General features: G+C 36.5%; 2 protein-coding genes, 1 long non-coding RNA gene and 1 pseudogene across 3 annotated transcripts; 2 read left to right on the top strand and 2 right to left on the bottom strand.

The window, feature by feature from the left end:
- Positions 1-2,202: 2,202 nt before the first annotated feature.
- LOC113273741 lies at positions 2,203-7,005 on the top strand (annotated as a pseudogene).
- On the top strand, positions 5,527-8,743 carry LOC113272359 (transducin beta-like protein 2). Its single transcript, XM_026522206.1, has 6 exons — positions 5,527-5,601; positions 6,066-6,134; positions 6,935-7,025; positions 8,133-8,366; positions 8,562-8,606; positions 8,712-8,743. Exons 1-6 carry the CDS (start codon positions 5,527-5,529, stop codon positions 8,741-8,743), a joined length of 546 nt encoding a protein of 181 aa, XP_026377991.1.
- Positions 8,744-13,262: 4,519 nt separating this feature from the next.
- LOC113273740 lies at positions 13,263-13,856 on the bottom strand. Its single transcript, XR_003322583.1, has 3 exons — positions 13,796-13,856; positions 13,610-13,647; positions 13,263-13,514 (listed from the first exon to the last, which is right to left on the bottom strand). It is a non-coding gene; the product is annotated as an uncharacterized LOC113273740 (long non-coding RNA).
- A 1,068-nt stretch (positions 13,857-14,924) lies between these two features.
- Positions 14,925-17,870, bottom strand: LOC113272358 (serine/arginine-rich splicing factor SR45-like). The gene is made up of 9 exons (XM_026522205.1): positions 17,743-17,870; positions 17,389-17,458; positions 16,561-16,574; positions 16,313-16,401; positions 15,822-15,868; positions 15,667-15,708; positions 15,464-15,581; positions 15,106-15,352; positions 14,925-14,991 (listed from the first exon to the last, which is right to left on the bottom strand). Exons 1-9 carry the CDS (start codon positions 17,868-17,870, stop codon positions 14,925-14,927), a joined length of 822 nt encoding a protein of 273 aa, XP_026377990.1.
- Between the last annotated feature and the right edge of the window lie 2,067 nt (positions 17,871-19,937).

Here is a 19,937-nt window from a genome sequence, read left to right as displayed (position 1 = left end):
ACTCTGTGGTGAACATAAATAATGGGGCTTCTACTAGGATTTGGAATGATAATTGTATTCCAGGGTATTCGATACCTCCGGTGTCTGGTCATCCTTCTAATGTTAATTACGTGTTTATAAATGAACTTATTGATTCTCAGAATGGTGGTTGGAATGTCATACTTTTATCGGATTTGTTCACACCTGATGAAGTAACTAGGATTAAGACAATTAGACTAAATCTGAACCAGAATGATGCCTTAATGTGGATGCATACTAGGAATGGTAAGTTTACAATTAAATCCGCCTATCCTGTTTATAAGAACGATGTCTCCTCTCCTGCTGATGTTGCTTTTTGGAGGAAAGTTTGGGGAGTTGACTGTTTGCCTAAAATTAAGTTCTTTTTGTGGAAATTTTTTGCTTATATGCTGCCAGTTAATTCTTTACTTCAGAGTTATAATCCTGTTGTTGATGTCATTTTCCCTCTTTGTCGAAATCTAGAAGAAACTGTTATGCATCTTTTTATAAACTGTCCAATTGCGAAGCGAATATGGTTTGGAGTTTCCCTACAGCATATGATTTCCTTTGATTTGGATTGGATCGATGATTACTTTCTGATTTGGCATAACTCTGCTATGGGTGTTTCTCCTTATAATGTCTCTTGGCCTAGTGTTGGTGCCATTGTTCTTTGGTGTATCTGGAAGTTAAGGTGTGATGTAATCTTCCATAATGCTTCTACTGATCTGAGTAAGGCCACCTTGGATACAAAAAGGATGATCAATACTTATATATCTCCACAACATCATAATCATGTTTCTCTTAGTAATGTAAAGATCCCTAGAGTTCAGGTGGATCACTTTATGTTTGTTGATGGTTCTTTCAAAAGTTTTAACATGGGTATGGGTGTTATTTGGTGTGACATTGCAGGAAATGTAACAAGTTCTCATTCGGACTATGGATTGATTTCTGATGCAGTAGGTGCTGAAGCTGCTGCTCTAATTTTGGCCATCTCTTGGGCACAAGAGATGAATCTCTCCAAAGCCGTTTTCGTTAGTGATTGCCTTCAGCTCGTGCAATTTGTTAATGGTGTCAGTTGAAACGTTGCTTGGAGAACCGGTGATCTCTTAGAGCAATGTCGGAGTTTAGTTTCATGTTCAGTTTCTTTTAAAGTGGTGTACATTAAGCGTCTGAATAATCTTCTAGCTGACCGGCTTGCACGTCGGGCTAGGAAACATAGTCTTAAGAGTCTTTGATTTGTTGTTCCTTCTTTTCTGAACTCTCTTGTTAGGAACGAAAACCTGCACAATGTTTGTAATTTTCTGGTTTGTTAATTGAATGGTGTGTTTCGTAGCAAAAGAAGACTCAAAAGCTTCCATATCATTCAGAATTGACATTATAGCCTAGCCAAAAGAGTACCACTATGGTGCAAAAAAAACAGCATGCTTCATGCATCCCGAAATGTCCATCACTCCATCTGCATTCAAAACAGACTAGCAATGCAAACCATATGACGGGGTCTAGATAATGATATGCGGATAGATTTTGCAAGCAAGGGCATTCAATTCCTTGTTGGTGGATCAGCTTGTCCCCGATAATGAAAACGATTAGCCGACAACTGATGATGACCGGTCCCATCGAACAGCCGCCCGCTGGCCATGCCCGAGCCTGCTATTCCGGATTGGACATCATCGGTTAGGCGGGATGTATTTGGTAGGGGCGTCATCGGGGAAGTGGAATAGACCTAACAATTGCAATCGGTCTTAAAAACGAGACGGATTATTGCTGATAATAAACGGACCTCATGATATGCGGAGTAACGAGACGGGAAAGCCGAACTAATCAATCAGCGTCGAGACAGGTTGAGCCGAAGAGTATTCTCCTTGGTCCCACCAAGGACACTGAGGCGGTCAGGTCACGCCGGCGGGTTATGATAGCCGCAGCACTCGCGGTCGTTCTAGGTGGCATGCTCACCACCTGGGCGGATTAAAACCCCGCCCGAACATACCTTAAACCCAATGGCAATACGGGATCAAAAAGGTTTTATTATTCGGGGTCTATACAAAGCATCACTTTTGCAGTTCGACAGTGCAATTCACGCGCAGTAGCGACCAGCAGCCGCAGTGATAAAAATGACTAAACTTCCATACGGAGCAAAACAAATAGTGTTCCATGTCATTATCGTATCAAAAACTCATTTTCTAACTCTTCTTTTTCTTCTCAAAAATGGAAGAACAAATATAATCACTGTTTCTAGGGTTAGGAGTTGTTCCAGTTCTTATAATCTCAGTTTCACTAGGAGCTCTCATTGCTCTCGTTTTCTTCTCTGATTACTTTAGTCAGAAAAGATCTGAAGTTGAAACCATTTCAAAACCAGATGATATTGTGAATCAAATCAAAGAAATCTTCTCATAATAATAATTCTAGAAAACCACGTTCTAGATCTCAGTTACACGCCTCAGACAAGGTATGATGATGTTAGTTCTTGGAGAATTTCTTGAGATTTTTCTAGGGTTTGTATGAATTAATGGTTTGGTGAATTATAATGTTTGATTGTTTCAGGATCAAGCGAAACGACATCATCCATTGGTTGTGAATACTTTCAGGATGGCAGAAATTTGGCTACAGGTTTGTAATTGATTCTAAGTTTGATTTACTTTTAGTGTTTATTTAGTGATGATGTTATCAATTTATGACAATCAAAACACTGGTCTACTGATATCTGCAATGCTAGCTGAAAATGCTAGCCTTACTGTTAATGCATGTTGTGGTTTACTTGTTGAACTAGATATATAGGAGTTCAAGTTCATAGGATTTCAATTTCAACTACCTTAGCTTCTATGTCGTTTTAATTAAGGCCCCATAAATGATCTTTTCTCTTTAGTTACTGGTAAAGAACAATTAAGAGGAGTTTGTTTTCTACTGATTAACTGGCCTTTGACATAACCAACACGGAATTTTCCATGCTTGTGTTACTGGAGATAAAATTGATGGGGGTGAAGCCCTTTGGATATTCACGAGTTCACTGTTTACTTTATATTAGTAAATGTGGTCTTTCAATTGCGAGTAGGTTCCTCAAATCAAACCTACCTTGCCGTTGTTACTTGAATTGCATACATGATCACCCCAGGAAAACTGATTACCTTCATGTTTTCTTTCATCAGTGTAGAGAACTAAGATGTTTTAACAATTCCTTCACCAGTGAAGTTTAGTTATCTATCCTAGATCTGGATTTCCTTCAAAAATTAAGAATGAAAATATATCTATCTCGTTAATGGTTCCTATTTTTTAAACTATTATTTGTACCTCATTTTGTTTTACAGCTTGTGCTGACGGGATTGTCAGGATATTCAAATTGGACGATGCTCTGAGTAAAAGTCTCAAGTATGAATTGCTGTAGATATTCTGCATTTTTAGATTCCCACCTTAATATATCATCACTTTGATCAAATCAGATTCTTGTTTCATGGTCTTGTTACTTGATTGCAGATTTCTGATAATCAATTTACAGCTGGAGGACAGCCAACAGCAGTTGCCTTCTCTGATGGAGCGTCATCTGTGGTTGTGTCATCTCAAAATCTTTCTGGTTCTTCCTTATATAGTATGGTGAAGGAAGTGCAAATTCTGCTAATGACGGCGGTAAGCAGCAACCCAAGCTTCCCATTCCAGAAGGAAGTGCAAATTCTGCTAATGACAGCGGTAAGTAGCAACCCAAGCTTCCCATTCCAGAAATTAAATGGGAACACCGCAAAGTTCATCAGTCGAGGGCTGTTGTTACCCTTGCTGGAACTGCCGCCAGTTATGACACTGCTGATGGAAGTACACTAATTGTTTCGTGTTCAGAAGGTAAACTTCTGAAGTTACTAATTTGCTGAAGTTCTTCATCAGTACTCATGGCAAAGTGTTCTTCTTTGAATTTTAAGATTAGTAAGTGATTTGTTATCGCATTGAAATTGTTTTAATGCATTTGTCAAGTACCAGACAGACTGTCGCTTATGTGTAATGGGTCAAATCAAATTTAAACATTTTGGTGGTAGTTAATTTGGTTCGGGATAGGATTAAAAGTGCTTTATATGTTACAGGAACGTTTGCCTCCTGATTATTTGGCTTCCGCTCATGTTTTCTAAGAACTTAGTGATACTATGTACTCATATGTTGTATTATAAATATTTTGCTTGCAATCTACTCTTGGTTCATTACACCAATACTTGGTGGCTCTGAGGACGAGTTGTCAATCTTGTGATTGTAGATGAAGTTTTTCCATGCTGCATTCCACTTATATGTATTTGAAACTACATCTTTTAGGTACCGACCTCATCCTTAGGCATGGAATGGGAAGATTTTGGGGAACACTGACACTAACCAGCTCAAAAACAATATGGCCACAGTATCTCCCAATGGGAGGTTTATTGCTGCTGCTGCACTGCGGATGTGAAGGTGGCTTCTTTACTATCAATCGTCTGTTTGTTTTTACATCTAGTCTGCATCATGATAGATCCATCAATGCGTATCAAACAATCTTATCAGTCACGACTGCTCTCATTTGAACGAATCATGTCAGTGGCTTGTTGCCGTTTCTTGATCTGGCATTTCAGTTCCAGACAAGGCTTCTTTTTTGAACTCCTTTACATGGCCCATAGAGATCTTGCTGTTACACAGGACTGTGATTACTTAGGGGTGTAAAAAAGGTTTCGAAAAGCGAAAGTACGCTATTCTAGTAAAGCATAAAATGCAGCTTTAAAACGTTGTTGAAGCGTAGCTTCCAAGAAAATATATAACATATATAAACTTCCTTGCACAAAACCATATGAAAGTAAGATCAGAAGAACAGAAGTGCAGATTTCTTAGCCTGCGCAGGCTGGCTAGCCATTGCAGATCAGAAGAATAGAAGTGTACAATATATAACGGAAGAAGAAGATGTAGAATAGAAGGTGAAATATTTGGAGTCTCTAAATAGTTGGCTTGTTGAGAGTTGATAATAGTTTTTAGGTTTTTTTTACATAAAAACAGAAAAAAGAAACTTTGGGACTTGTTTTTGGGCTTTAAATCCCCTTTTTTCCCTAAAATATTTGACCTAGGTTTGCAGTGCTTCAAAACGTTTTTTTGAAACACTGGGTGTGAATATAAAGATTTTGGTTTCTTAAGGAAAATTGACTTGGGTAAAAATCTAGGAGTTCAAGTTTTAGGAGGAAAATGAGTCTTACACAACTTTTTGTGTGTGTGCCAAGATGTTGACATCGATATGTACAATCATTGTGGATCATCATTGTCCTTTGTTTTTTTTGAGATCACAGTCGTCTATACCGGCTAACAAGGTTGTTCAGTTACTAACTAGAATGGGAACTCTAAAAGGAGAAATGCTTATCTGTAGTTTGGTGGTGGAACAAAGTGCAACAGGGAGAAGTGACCTGCCATTTGGCATTTCATAGATTTGGTTAGTGCTTGGAAACAACAGATGGTGTAGTTGCTTAGTACCTGCTTTTCGCAAGACACTTATTCAACCTCTACAAATGTTTCTCTCTCCTTGGTATCCAAGCATATAACAGAAACATGCTTACAGTTACTTGGACTTTTCTTCAAGATCTCATGGACTCATTTTTATACAGTAATCCTGACACTGTGATGGTTCTTTCTCATCTAGCAAAGTTGTCTTTAGTTTTAGGTTCATATCTGATAAATAATAAGTGATTGATCCATAACTTTTGGACTGTCGTTTCATTTCATTTTCCAATTAACTTTACTTTAATTGGTCTTTTGTTAGCCTAATACCCCTGCATCATGATAGTTAGTTACCAACAACTACTGCTGAACATGCAAAGCCTAGCTTAAAACCAACTTCTGCATTTTTAACGGTCAGGCCTTTTTCATTTCATTATATATATATATATATATAAATCTTTCTAGTCTTACTGTTATACAGTAATTAGTCGTAGGATATCGAGTTGCTATGGGCCACAGAGATTTCTATTTCAGTTAAATAGTCTGTAAATAGTAAAACTCTACATTTTGCATGTAACATTTCGGATGGTTTCTGCCTTTTGGTTTTTGCATTTAACAATTCATATCGTTTCTGCTTCTTGTAGGTATAGGAAATTATATATTCCAAGGATGGTTCAGTAAAGGAGGTTGCAGCAGTTATGCAGCTTAAGGGTCATAAGGTTAGCCGCAAACTGCTAATATGGGTTTACTAGTACCTAGCCTGATACAATAGTTCTTCAATCATCATGAAAATTAATCCATTTTTAAATTGGTTAACTTCCTAGCGTTGGCAGAGACTAAAATAACTTGCACATATTTTAACTGGATTACCATTTTCTCTAATAAGAATGGTCTTTAAGCCAGTGAATCATCTTCACCAATAATCAGACAAATTAGATTTATCTATATATCAACTCCATAGTCCCTTCCTCCCATTGATAAAGACAATAGACATAGCAGAATTAGTAATGCACGGTACACAAGGAGATAAGCCACGAAACTCTGTTTGAGAGTGACTACTCCAGGTTGATCAAAATCGCTCTGTACTGACACTGGAAGTGTGTTGAGTGTTGATTGAAGCTTTTAAGCTACCCATGCAACGATTGACCTAGAAAATTGACTTGATTGACCCCCTCCAAGGCTCCACTCCATCTCCACCCACACACACAAAGGAAAGTTGGACATATGAATTCGATAAGTAGCGTTGGCAGTTTCGAAATCGGGTTGGCATATATGTGGCTTGCATGTGGAGGACATTACTCTTCATATATGTAGTCCCTGTATCCCTCGAAGATGTGACCTACTTCCCCTAAAACCCTAAAAAATTGCGCTCCAACATGATTTTTAACGTATGATAATCTTCTTCAAACATTTTCCAAACGTTCTATACATACTGCTAAAATATTTCATTGAAATGTCATGATGCTGTAACCCTCTAACGTTGTATTAACTGATTGTCGTGTCCTGTTGTGACCCTCAGAGTGCCGTGACCTGGTTATGCTTTTCACCAAATTCAGAACAAATTATAACAGCATCCAAGGATGGTACCATCATAATATGGAACATTAACGGTAAGTCTGATCTGATTACTTTTGATCATACAATGTGAGACAGTATTAGTCTCCATCTGCTTTAATTTTTGGTTTTGGTGTGCTCATTTGTGCTGGATTAACATCATATGAGAATTGTCTTCTTCGTTTTCTTTCTTTTTTCATTATACATGCAGTTTAACTATCAATGCATGCCTTAGAGAAAGGCAAGATCCCCAATAACCTTCCAAAAAGTTATCAAGCCTTCACTTCCAGATTTTATCGTAGTTATTTCACCACTGGGACATACCTTTGGCACTAATAGCAGAAGATGTACCTTACGAATCCCTTTTACTCGGTCAAACAAAGAACAAGGCCAAACACAAGGAACTCTTTGAGCAGTTTGTCTTTATGGAAATGATTTGATGCGGATAATATTAAGCGCATGCATGATGGAGTTAACCTTTGTTTCCATTATACATGCAGTTTAACGTTTCAATTATACATGCAGTTTAACTACCAATGCATGCTTTAGAGAAAGGAAAAAGCAACCATTAAACTTCTAAAAAGTTATCGAACCTGCATATTTTCAGATTTTATGTTACTTATTTTACCACCTGATAGCAGAAGGCATACCTAAGAAATCCCTTACCCAGTCAAACAAGGAGCAAGTCCAAGAAACAAGGGACAACTTGAGCATTTTGACTTGATAGAATTGCCTTGATGCAGATAATATTAAGTGCATTCATGATGGAGTTAACCTGTGTTTTTATTCTTCAAGTTTAATGGTTGGGGAATGGAGTTGTCTATCTTGTTTGCTGGTTTAAAATTGAGTCCTATGTTATTGCTGAATAAGTTTGAGGTTGAGTTGGTGCCTGGATTCTTTCTATCTAGTTTAATCAATTTATGTTTAGTTTATTGCTGGTGTCTATTTACTTGACTATTCAAGCAAGCAACAATTATAGTTGGAGACATGTTGAATTTTGTTTAAAATGTGATGATGGAAGTAGTATGGTTGGGTAATGCAGTATCTTGATTACCGGAAACTACACAACAAAGTCACAAACTAATTTCCTGTTAGATATCCACAGCGGTCTTTCTACTTCCGTTGTAATTTTCTTTTCTTTTCTTCAATATTTTTCTGATTAGTGGCACTGATATTTCTATCTGTCTTTGAAGTTCGGTATCATCTTTCCGAGGACCCAAAGACTCTAAAGGTGTTCCCAGTACCACTTCATGACTCGAAGGGGGAAACTTTGCACTATGATAGTCTCAGTATTTCACCTGATGGAAAAGTATTGGCTGCCACCCATGATTTAATGCTGCAATGGCTATATGCTGAAACTGGGAAGGTTTTGGACACAGCTGATAAGGCTCACGATGGTACCTTCAATCCTTTCTTATAGCTCTTTCAGCTTCTTCTATGATAAATTTTCTCAATGTGCGCTTGTACCCATCCCGTTGATACTCCTCCATTGTTACTTGACTTGTCAGAGAAGGATTCCCTGTATTTAAGATGACTTTTTGTCGCTTTACTCTTTAACTCTATTCCGGGGTTAATCTTGTATTATGATGCAGGCACTATCACAGGCATTGCTTGGGCGCCGAAGAAAATTCCTATGGGTAAGTAAAATTTCCTCTCTTTTGTTTTGGTCTTATGATGGTTCTATTTACTACTACTACTAGTTGTTCGAGTTTACATAACATAACGATTTTTTGTTGCTGTAGGACCTGATCGAGGAATGGTTTTAGGCTTTTAGCAGTGCTGACAAGAAAGTGAAGTTTTGGATGGCTCCTGCCTGATTTTGTATACACAGTGTTTCAAATGGCAGAGCTGTCATATGGACTAGGCCAGCTGGGCTGTTGCCTAGAGGCTCGAATTGTTGGGGCCTTTGATTTTTCTTACAGCATTTTTCTTTGAACGATTTTTTGGGGACCATGGTCCTATTAAAGTTATAAGGGGTGTCTTAAAGTATCGAAATTGAAATGACTAACCTACCCTTAACCTAATTTAATTTAAAACCAACCCAATAACCACCTATATATATATATATATATATATATATATATATATATATAACCACCACCACCACCTCCCACCATCGCCGATTACCACCACCAACCACCGATTACCACCACCATCACCGCCCACCACCGCCGATTACCACCACTACCACCTCCGATTATCACCACCACCACCTCCGATTACCACCAATATATATATATATAGCTTAATTTAAAACATTAACAAAGATATTCTCACAAACCCATTACTTGTCATTCGTTTTTGGTTGAATAAATGAGAAGTAATTATTAAAATGAGTTGAAAATGGAAGTTGCAGAGAGGTTTAATGGAGGTTTTTTTTTCAGAGAAAAATTCGGTTATCAAGAATTAATTTTTTCTTAACCGAATTTCTTAACCGAACTCAGAGTTCGGTTAATTCGCAAAAAAATACTTTTAACCGAACTCCTTGTATTAGAACAACACAAGTCCATAAGTTCGGTTCCTTCGCAAAATAAGGATATCACCGAACTTTAGTTTACGAAAATAATGAGAAGTCCACAAGTTCGGTTCGTTCGCAAAAATGTCAAGTTTTCTTTGTAACCGAGCTCTAGCTTTGAAACTTCGTAACCGAACTCTACCTAGTTCGCCAAGAAATAAATTTCGTAGTAACTGAACGTTTGCCTAATTGCATATATGCATATATAAGCCCAGTTCGGTTGATTCGGAAAATATGTTGAAGTTTGCGAACCAACCGAACTTCTAACACTAGGTTACTTTTAACCTGCAGTTCGGTTGGGAACTTGGTTACGTTGAAGTTTGCGAACTAAACGAACACACAAGATGTACCCAAATAAATTGTTAAGTTCAAAGTTCGGTTACCTACCATTTTATCCTTGGCAACCGAACATTACACTGTACGACCAAAACCTCCATTAACGAGCAAGTTCGGAACCTCCGTGTTCGGAAAACGTAACCGAACTACACTTTCAGGTGTGTTCGGTTACATGTTCTTCACATATGGTAACCGAACTGACCCAAATCTACATAAAAATTTTCATTTTTTTTGAAAGTTTGGAGCAATTCAACCAACATTATCTAAATTTGAAGCACACCTAGGTACCCAAATACCCTTCCTCCGGTTGTGGTTGGTAAAATCCATCGTTTTTCATGTTTTCCTTCTTCATCTTCTCTAACTTTACTCTCTCAATAATTCTACTTCTTTAAAAAAAAAACCATCTGATTTTTTAATTTCACAAATTATCTTTAACTTAATCATCTCACTAATCATTACACTAACTATTATTAACACTAACTAATCATCACCCAAAATTAATCAGGAGAGTAATTTAGGTATTAATATAAATATCCAGATAAGGGGTGACCTAGATTTACTTCTAATGTTTTTACCCAAAATAAAACCATGGTCCCCAAAAAATCGTTCCTTTCTTTTGAACATATAGGTAGTGCTCTACTGCTCTGACATACTGTGGACCACTATCCTTGTTGACAGTCATACATTTTAGCTGTTATGTTATTGGAAAGCCATTTATTTTGTTCCTGTAATTTTTATGTAAGTTTATGTAAGAATACTAGAATTCATGGCATTGCACAATCCTCTCTTTAATCCAATTTAAATACCTCCTTTCTAATAAGTTCATTTAAAATGAAGATTAAATAATAAAATCCCATCATCATATTGTCTTAAAATGTATGAAAAGGTGGTTCAAAAAATCCTTGTTAATTTATATCCGGTTCTAGAGAAAATTTGTTAAGATTTTAGTGTCCGATTTACTAGTGCATTCGACGCCTAGTTGGATAGATGTACTGGTTCTAGAGAAAAATTGTTAGACTTCTTTCTACCGCCCGATTTGTTAGTGCATTCTCCGCCTAGTTGACCTCTTTATAGATGTAGTGGATTGCAGGAGGTTACTCAATTAGATCGTGTCCCATACACCATAGTGTCTCGATCCGTCTGATGATGAAATTGACTTGGTCAGTCTGATGATGAAATTGACTTGGTTCTGTGAGTTAGCATTTCGTCTGCTATATACTAGTTGTTATCTGACCGCATAAACATGCCCCATGTTTCCCCACTAATGGTGGTTATTTTCATAGGTTGTGACGTTGTTATTATCGTGGTCATAACAGAACAAAGATTACAAAACATGGAATAGAAAAGTATACCTTTTGTGTTTATCTGATTTGATTTTCATGGTCAGAGATAAATCAAATGTTATTACAAAGTCTTTAGTAAATAAGATATCATTCTATCAAATTATTTTAATTGAGATTCAGGGCTTGTTTGTATTTGATGAAGAAGACAGACCTAGAAGATGTTTGTTTTCAGCGCTTCCTTAATCTAGATAGTGGATAATCACTATTTAGAGAGTGAAAGCAAAAAATACCTCTTTCCGGTTTTCTATTTTTTTTTGTTGTAAATATTAAAAGCAGAAAAGGTTTTTTTTTTTTTTTTTCACAAATATACAATTTCTATTCTTTTACAGAATAATATTTCCTTGCTTCTTGTCCTTTACGAAAACCCTCTAATTCTCCTTATAATGTGCATCCCACGCATCACTATATAGCGGTAGATAATGAATATATTTACTATATAGTCGAAGAAACAAACATGTTGTTCCATATTTGTCTGTACTGATGTTTATAGTTTTAGGCATAGGCCACTATTCATGTCATAACTGGTATGGCCGAAAAAATTAATTCAATATAAAAAATATGAATTGATCTTGGTTTAAACTTCGGCTTTCTTTTATTTCTCATTTTTCTTGCACTAACAATGATGAGTATGGAATCAAGAAAGAGCTCAGTCTGTCGATCCGTACCATGTCTGGACCTGGCAAGTTTCCACGCATCAACACCGTTTACTCTCTTTTATGAATCCAACTTTGAAATTATAAAAAGAAAATTGGATATTTTGTAGTTTGGTACCTAGATTTGGTCAAGAACTTGCCCTTGGTACCAACATTGATTCAGGTAGAAGTTTGGTGCCTGCCTAATTAAATTTTCATAAAATAAAATAACATAAATATAAACAATGCGAACAAACTTACTACTAATGCATCTTTCATCGTCACTTAACCTTGAACAAATCTTTAAATAACTGTACAAATTTGTACCGTTATTAACGGTACAAATAACGATACAAATTTGAGCAAATTTTTAAATAACGGTACATCTTTCATCGTCACTTAACCTTTAAGTTGGAAGAGTACCAAGTACACCACCAACTTTTTCGTTTTAAAACCTAATAGACAATTCCTTGCATTAACTTTATTCAAAAAGCAAAATATCCTTAGATAATTTCTAATTGAAATTCTTGAATCACAAGGATGATTAACCTACAACTCTTTTGTACTTGAACTGTAAAAAATAAACGAATATAATGCAGAAAACAAATAAAAGCAAGACACTAAAATTATTTTTGTGAACGAGAAAAACTGCAATGGTAGAAAAACCCGAGGAGATAAGCCAATTTAAACACATATTGTATTAAACCGCTACAAGAACAAGCCTACTATGATCTGCCCAGGATACTAAAATGCAGTTTTCCCCCTAACATTTGGTTCTCTTGGTGATGTTCTTTACAGGCCTAGGAATTGCTCCATAATTGTTAAGTCTAGCTCTACCCTGCCTCAAATCAGACGATATTGATATCTTTTCAGGTTATAAATCAAAGTGCCAAAAACCTTTCTTTAGACATATAAGAATTTAAATCAAAAGATTAGGTTATCTACTTATTTAATTGTGTAGAGAATCTAAATCAATCTGGCTCACACGAATATCAATCTTAGAACAAGTCTAAATAAATTTTATGGTATCTTCACATTTGGTTTTTGATAGATAAGTGTTATTGGCAAGTGAATTGAAGTTTTGTCGATCTTCTATTTTAATCAATAATTCTTGAATGACCTTATAGCAAAAGAGAAGAACCTGTAGAAAAGACAAGAATTATATAACATATCCGATAGGGGTAACGGCTGGCAGCCTAGGGCTCAAGACAGTGCTCTACCACAGTCCCAACAAATCACGGACCCTTGCTAAAGGAACCAGACGACTAAGAACGTTGACAAATTGAAATAATATTATTAGAAAAAACAGGAATCAGGAAAGAATGGGCAGACAAATCAGCACGACAGTGAGATGCTAAATACGTCAGCCACTCCATGAAATTTTCATAACAGATTTTCTAATATGTACCAAGTTATGAGGTTAACAAAAAAAATAAAAATGAAACAGACAAAAGAGTATGAGGTTAACAAGTTCTTTTTTAAAAAGAAAAAGAAAAAAAACTGAAAAACATACAGGATAGAACACTTCCAGATGTAGCATTGTGTAGAACCGGTATTACTTCTATGTACTTACAAATTCAAGTAAAACCCAGCAACAAGACAGCAAAACAGAAGTGTGGATGGACAGAGAGAGAAGGATGTACAGGTCTCAATCTAAGAACTTCTCACGCTTTTGGAGATGGTCAGCTGCTGCTGCTGTGGCTACTTCCTCTCTCAGGTCTATAATCCACGAGATGATCATAAACAGGAAACACAACTAAACAAACATCATATGATAATTGAGAAGAAATAAAAAGAAGTGAACTAAAGCATACCTTCTTGAATCACGCCTTCTAGAAATTCGTTTGCCTCCCTGCACGGGTGCATTTCCAAAGTTAGATTTTCGTTATATGCTCAACCTCGAATACGTATACGCTATTGCGTTACAGAAAGCCCTAACCCCCATAAAAGCATTACTGTAACAATAACTGTAATTCAGAATAAAAGACCATGAATCAAACCTTTCGAGGGCACAATGAAGAAGAAGACGACGAAGATCTCGAACGTCTTGGAGGAAGTCGGCCACTGTTGAAAAAAGGAAAATAGTAAGGACTCAAAACTGTGAACATTCCATTAGGTTCCAGAACTTCAACGCAGTAATGATTGTTGCGAGAAGTCTCTTTCAGGTTTTGATAGAAACATGTGTTAACATGCATTGAAGAACACTAGAATAAACTGATTCAGGAAATGGGAACTTAGGAATATAATTTTCTTAAAGATACACATTGTCTAGTTATACTAAATAATCTAGTGATTGAAACAGCTGTTTTTCGCATTTGCATTTTCTTTGTGGAGCTTGCATATTCAAAATTTTACCCGTGTGGCGAGAATGAGCAAGACCGTGACTGTGTACTAAGAGGCCCGCGAACAGATGAGTAGCTAGGTCGACGACCAACAGGTGATCTTCTAAGAGGACTAAGTAGTTCTCTAGGAGGGGATCTGATGAAAGGAATAAAAAAGTTAGTTGTACTGAAACAACTACATGTCCCAATATATATGCCAAATTTTAGAACTTCAAAATCAAAAATATGAAAAACTTACCGCTGCCTGAATGAGATAGGAGAGCGTCTACGAACAGGCCCACCACGACCCGTTCGAGGAGACGCACTATTGTAAACAACAAAAATCAAACGGTTGGAGGGAAACCCGATTCTCTAGCATCTCACGATAAATTATTGTTATTAGAAGTCTTCTTCAAGATTTGATGGAAAGCTAGTACATTTTTTAACAAGCATTCAATAAAAATAGAATAAACTGATCGGGGAAACGTAAACCAAAGAATATATATTATTTAATGCTACACACGATCTAGTTAAACATCTGTTGTTCGCATGTGCATTTTCCATGAAGCTTGTGTATTCAATGTTTACCTATGCAGCGAGAAAAAGAGAGAGTGCGGACGTGAATGAGGAGGCCTACTAATAAGAGAACGGCTGCACCGACGACCAGCAGGTGATCTTGTACGAGGACTACGTCGTCTTCTACCAGGGGAACTGATGAACCAGAAAAAACAATTAGTTGCAGAAATAACATGTCACAAGTACATAGGTAAAACTAAGAACTTTGAATTCGAAGCCATGAAAAATCTTATTATCGCCTAACTATGATGGGAGACAATCTACGAACAGGACTACGACGACCCCTTCGCAGCGAAGCACTACCGTAAAACAACAAAAATCAAAAAGGGTGGATGGATTTCTCATGTACAAATAATATTGGTAACAGTAAAGATGTAACCTGATAATAAATCGAAGTGAAGTGGATAGCTAACCGTGCAGGTGATCTATACAGCCTTGGAGGAGAGGATGGAGATCGCCTTCTGATAAAAGACGCAGGTATCCTCCTGGGAGGGGATCCAGGATGACCAACAGTAGAATCCATTCTACGCCGAGGAGAAGAATCCACCCATCGCCAAGGAGTATCCGTTCGGGGTCGAGAAAAGTCACCTCTTTGAAGAGTTAGTCGGGATCGCCTACGTGGTGGTGAAAAGGGATTTTGGGACGAAGAGGCTGAATCCACTAGAGAGAACAAAGAAAGTGAATACAAATGTGTATATCTATCCATCTTATATAATAGTATATTAGAAGACCTTTTCTAAGTAATATGTGTAACCAAATGGAATAACCTACAATTGTTTTGTCCCCGTGGAGCATCAGCAACCCTCTTTCGGGAACCAGATTCAACCTTTGTAGGAGGCGATGGAAGCAAGACGCGCCTTACTCGCACAACAATCCCATCAACTTTCTCCTGAATATTAGGAGCCTTTAGCATAATAAGAATGTCAATTTTATTTAACAAAAGCATACTTCAAGATGTATGTTCAGTCACGTACACCATCCATCCGCAAACGTGCTTTTACAGCATCATCTCTATTCTTGAATTCAACAAAAGCACAGCGGGGAATATGGTCCTGTAAACATAAAAGTTCAGTTCAGCAGTCCAAGGCTAAATGGTAAAGGAAATCACAACATAAATCTTTGAACTTACAAGTAGATGAAGTGGTAGTTCCACACTTACAACTTCACCAAACGTATCTACATGGTAAAGGAAAGTAAGAACTGATAAACTTCAATCTATAGGTTAAAGCTCGGATGCATTTCCAAAATTTAGTAGGTGCCATAAAACATAACCTCACTACTAGGTGGATATTGGCAGCAATAAAAGTACACGCATTTGATGACAACAAGGATAGGTGGATGGCAACATTTTATCAATAACAAATTCAAGAAACAATGCTATGACGTCCCAGAGGACCTAAAAACAGATGAAAAACCAGTAGAAAACATTGATATACTAGATCTGTAAAATGTGCACCAAATACTCAGCTAGCACAACGTCTTTTAATCAAACTAGCTTTTACATGTTTCCTATCCACACCCGCATAGAAAAATCTAACATTAAAATTGAACTTTACAACTTGGCTTAAATGCTGAGCCAAGCCAAAGAACACATAAAATACTTGTAGGAAAGTGACTTACCGAAAATCTGCTTAAGTCGTCCCTCATTCATATTCCCAGGGAGAGGACAAATATGAATCATAGACGTTTCGAGAACCTGAGGAACTTCCCTAAAAACATTGTATGATTAGCCCAGCATACTCATCTTTATGTCAACACAAATCCTAATTTACAACTTATTTTAAAGTAAATTAGGAGTAACAATAACTTCTTTCTGGGGGGCGGTGATCGTCGTTTAGTTGCCAGTGCTGGGGAGCGACTTCTCCTACCTGCTCCCAAACGACTGCAAGAGAAGAAAGCAAGGTAATTTCAGAACTAAAACCCTTTCACAGTTTTGTTATAATAATCACAGATTATGTTCTTAATTTAACACCTAACAGGGTAATTAATCAAAGAAATTTAAATGCAACGACACAAAATATAATTTTTGACTTAAAAACAAAATTCAAGAACACATTAACAACCAATTCTACACAGAGAAATTAGATGAAAAAAACAGTAATTGAACAACCTTTTTCGGTAAGGTGGAGGAGTTAGGGAACTAGCACATGAGGAAGAAGTGCTTTTGGAAGAACGTGATGTGATTTTGCAGGTTTCGCCATGACTTAATCTCGCACTGGTCCTTGGAAAACTTGGGGAGACGGGGAGATGAAAAAAGACGCTAAATCGCGGGAGAAAAGTGGGCCAGAACCAACTTGGGAAGGACCAGAACCAGCGAGCCTAAACTGTTCCTTTGTCACCGGTCTACTTGAGGATATTTCTAATCCGGATTTATTTACTTATTATTTTTTGGGATTTTAATAAAGTGCCGCATTTTCTATTTCATATTTAAGAAAGTGCCACTGTTTTTAAAAAAAAAAATTGAATGCCATATTCTTGACCTTTTCCCTCATTTTTTTTTCAAGAAACCGTTAATTTCCGTTTGTGCCTATGTGACAGTAAATCAGTCTTAGTAAAATACATTTAAGCCCCCAAATCATCTAATTAGGACTGGTTCCGAATCGACTTAGTGGCGTGAGTCACTACCGAGTGGAACTGCTATTAGAATTGGTTAGGGAACTCAAAGGGAACTTCTATCCAACAGGTGATGTGCGTACTGATGGTGAACTATGGATACATCTCTGCTGATGTTTTAAGACTCCTTTACTACCAATCTGGCAATCTTCCCTGCAAATAAGAATAGGATGAGACCCAACAATCAAAACATTCACATTTTCTATAACGTCACCGATTTAAGCTATGCATCTTATAAAATTAGCGACAATAACATTTCATGTCGACTGTGTTCATGGCAGCAAACCCTATATTTGCATCACTTCAGAAACCCTAGATTTATTTCTTCAATCAACCCGAGATTAAATCCCACTTCTCGGCAACTCAAAAGATCACCTCCAACTTCTGATTCCTCTTCTTCATCTCGTCAACTGCATCTCTCAATTTCTGCCATTGACCTCTCTATTCCCTCTGTTGTAGGAACAGGTTCAAGTGATCTTTCGAGCTTAAAATCTAACCAAATCTGAAACGAGTTCACACCCTTGTCTTGTATCATAATCAACTGCTGAAAGCCCATCTTAGCCATTTTAAAATCAGCCACCAAACAATGGCAACATCAGATCCCTTCCCTGCCAAGTCTTGACCCATATTTAGGGGAATCCTCTAATTTATAATTGACCGGTTGAAGTTCAAATAAACATTAATAAGATGAATTTTCATGAACCTATGGATGAAGAAGAAGGTACTGTTAGAAATGATGAAAGGAAAGGGAGGATAGGTTAGTAATTGCGTCTCCAAAATTGTTCTTAATCACGTGATGAACGGACTATGTCAACGAGAATTTATCAAAAACGTGGGCCCGGACGGAAATGTTAACAGAGATGGCATTTTTTATATTTTGAAAAAAATAATGGCACTTTGTAAAACTAGAAAACCAAAGTGTGGTACTTTATTAAAATTCTCTTATTTTTGTGGAAATACGCATGAGCTCTCACACTTTTATTATCACACTATTTCACACTGTGAACGTCATTTTTATAAATTAAAATCAAACCGTAACGGATTTGAAGCTAAATTGGAGATATGTTATTATTACATAGCTCTATTTTCCGAGACTACTATTTTGAAAATGAGCCGTTGAAAATCTACGGATTTTTGGCCGTCGAAATTAAGACCTGTAGATTGTAAGATTTTATATTTCAGAATGAACTCATTTTTGGTAGGCATGTAGAACTTGGTAAGAGGAATATATCCTCAAAATATTGGCTTCAAATCCGTTACGGTTTGGTTTTTATTCACAAAAATAACGTTCAACGTGTGAGATAGTGTTGTAATAAAAGTGTGAAGGAATCCTTCCTCAATATGTATATATATTAACTAGCAAATATAGTACATGAGGTTTATAAACATCGGTAATAATGCTAAATTTTTGAACTCTTTGTTGCAACTGTAAAGACATGTGTTGTAGATTTTTTATCCTACCTTTCTTTGTTAAATTGTCCATTGTTGAGTTATATCTTCTACTTATATACTTCACCTAAGCTTGGGGGAGATTTTTTAAAACTCTTGGCTTCTTGAAGAGTATTTTCTGATGTCTAGTTAATTTCTGTATAGACCTTCTTTATTGTATCGTCCAAGACTTTGCAATCAGTGACTATGGAAACACTTGATAGAATGTTTTCCTTTAACTAATTAGCCGCTTTTAACAAGGGTTTTGACTACGCATGAATCCCTAATTCACCTATTTATTCTCCTAAATATGGTTTAAACTATTAGTTATCAATTTATCGGTTATTGATTCTGAACCTGCTTCCAAAATCTTCATATCAAAATTTTCACTTTCATCCCCTTCTGAATTAACCAAAACTTATATGTATAAATTAGGTATCACCCCGTCCTATGGCTGGGGCTCAACCCCTTTTGGAGTTAACCGGTTTTTAGGATTAGCCGAGGCCTACGTCTCGATGCGGATCAAGGCTAAATTAAGCTCATAAATTTAACTTCTTATAGGATTCTAGGGTTAGCTAGGGTTTAATAATTTTGTGGCCATCCACGTAAAAGGCTTGTTAGTTTAGTTTGTTATGATTTCTTTTTTTTATGATTAGAAGATTAACTTTAGGGTTAGCCAAGGCCTGTGTCACCATGTTGAAAACTCCACCAAACTGTTACGTAAAAGGAAAATGAAACTCAAACTTTAAACCAAAATTTAATATCATAATCACCAAACATAAAGCAAAAATATTTATACAATATCTAAGCCATTAATCTTAAGTGGACATTTGGCATGCGTTACGCAGAGTTGGCGTCGTAAATTGGGTGTATGTTTTTTCTCAATAGAATAACAAGTACAATATAAATTCTATAAAATAATAGGCTTGGGACTAAAAAAATGTATTATTTTAACGAGATATAATATTATCGATAATATAATAAATTATTATTTATAGTTAAATAATAAATTATTATTTTGAATAATAATTCATAGTTTGGAGGTTGAAAACAATGTAGGTGGTAAGTAGAGTATCGACTAATTTTGTAGAGATATTGTATTATTGATTAATTACAATATAAATACAAATACAAACACTCCAGGTACAATCACACATCAACATTTTCTGTTGCAATACAACAACGTGACTCCGAGTTTTTTGAG

The sequence above is a fragment of the Papaver somniferum genome, chromosome 4 (genome assembly GCF_003573695.1).
Source record: "Papaver somniferum cultivar HN1 chromosome 4, ASM357369v1, whole genome shotgun sequence".
Lineage (NCBI taxonomy): Eukaryota > Viridiplantae > Streptophyta > Magnoliopsida > Ranunculales > Papaveraceae > Papaver > Papaver somniferum.
This window is presented reverse-complemented; position numbering and strand designations above follow the sequence as displayed.

Coding starts and splice junctions, on each gene's coding strand:
- LOC113272359 (XM_026522206.1), top strand. CDS start 5,527: ATGCTTACAGTTACTTGGACTTTTCTTCAAGATCTCATGGACTCATTT. Junction 8,367..8,561: donor AGCTGATAAGGCTCACGATG/GTACCTTCAATC, acceptor ATTATGATGCAG/GCACTATCACAGGCATTGCT. Junction 8,607..8,711: donor GCCGAAGAAAATTCCTATGG/GTAAGTAAAATT, acceptor TTGTTGCTGTAG/GACCTGATCGAGGAATGGTT.
- LOC113272358 (XM_026522205.1), bottom strand. CDS start 17,870: ATGGCTAAGATGGGCTTTCAGCAGTTGATTATGATACAAGACAAGGGT. Junction 15,582..15,666: donor CACGTTTGCGGATGGATGGT/GTACGTGACTGA, acceptor CCTAATATTCAG/GAGAAAGTTGATGGGATTGT. Junction 15,353..15,463: donor TCCACGGGGACAAAACAATT/GTAGGTTATTCC, acceptor TGTTCTCTCTAG/TGGATTCAGCCTCTTCGTCC.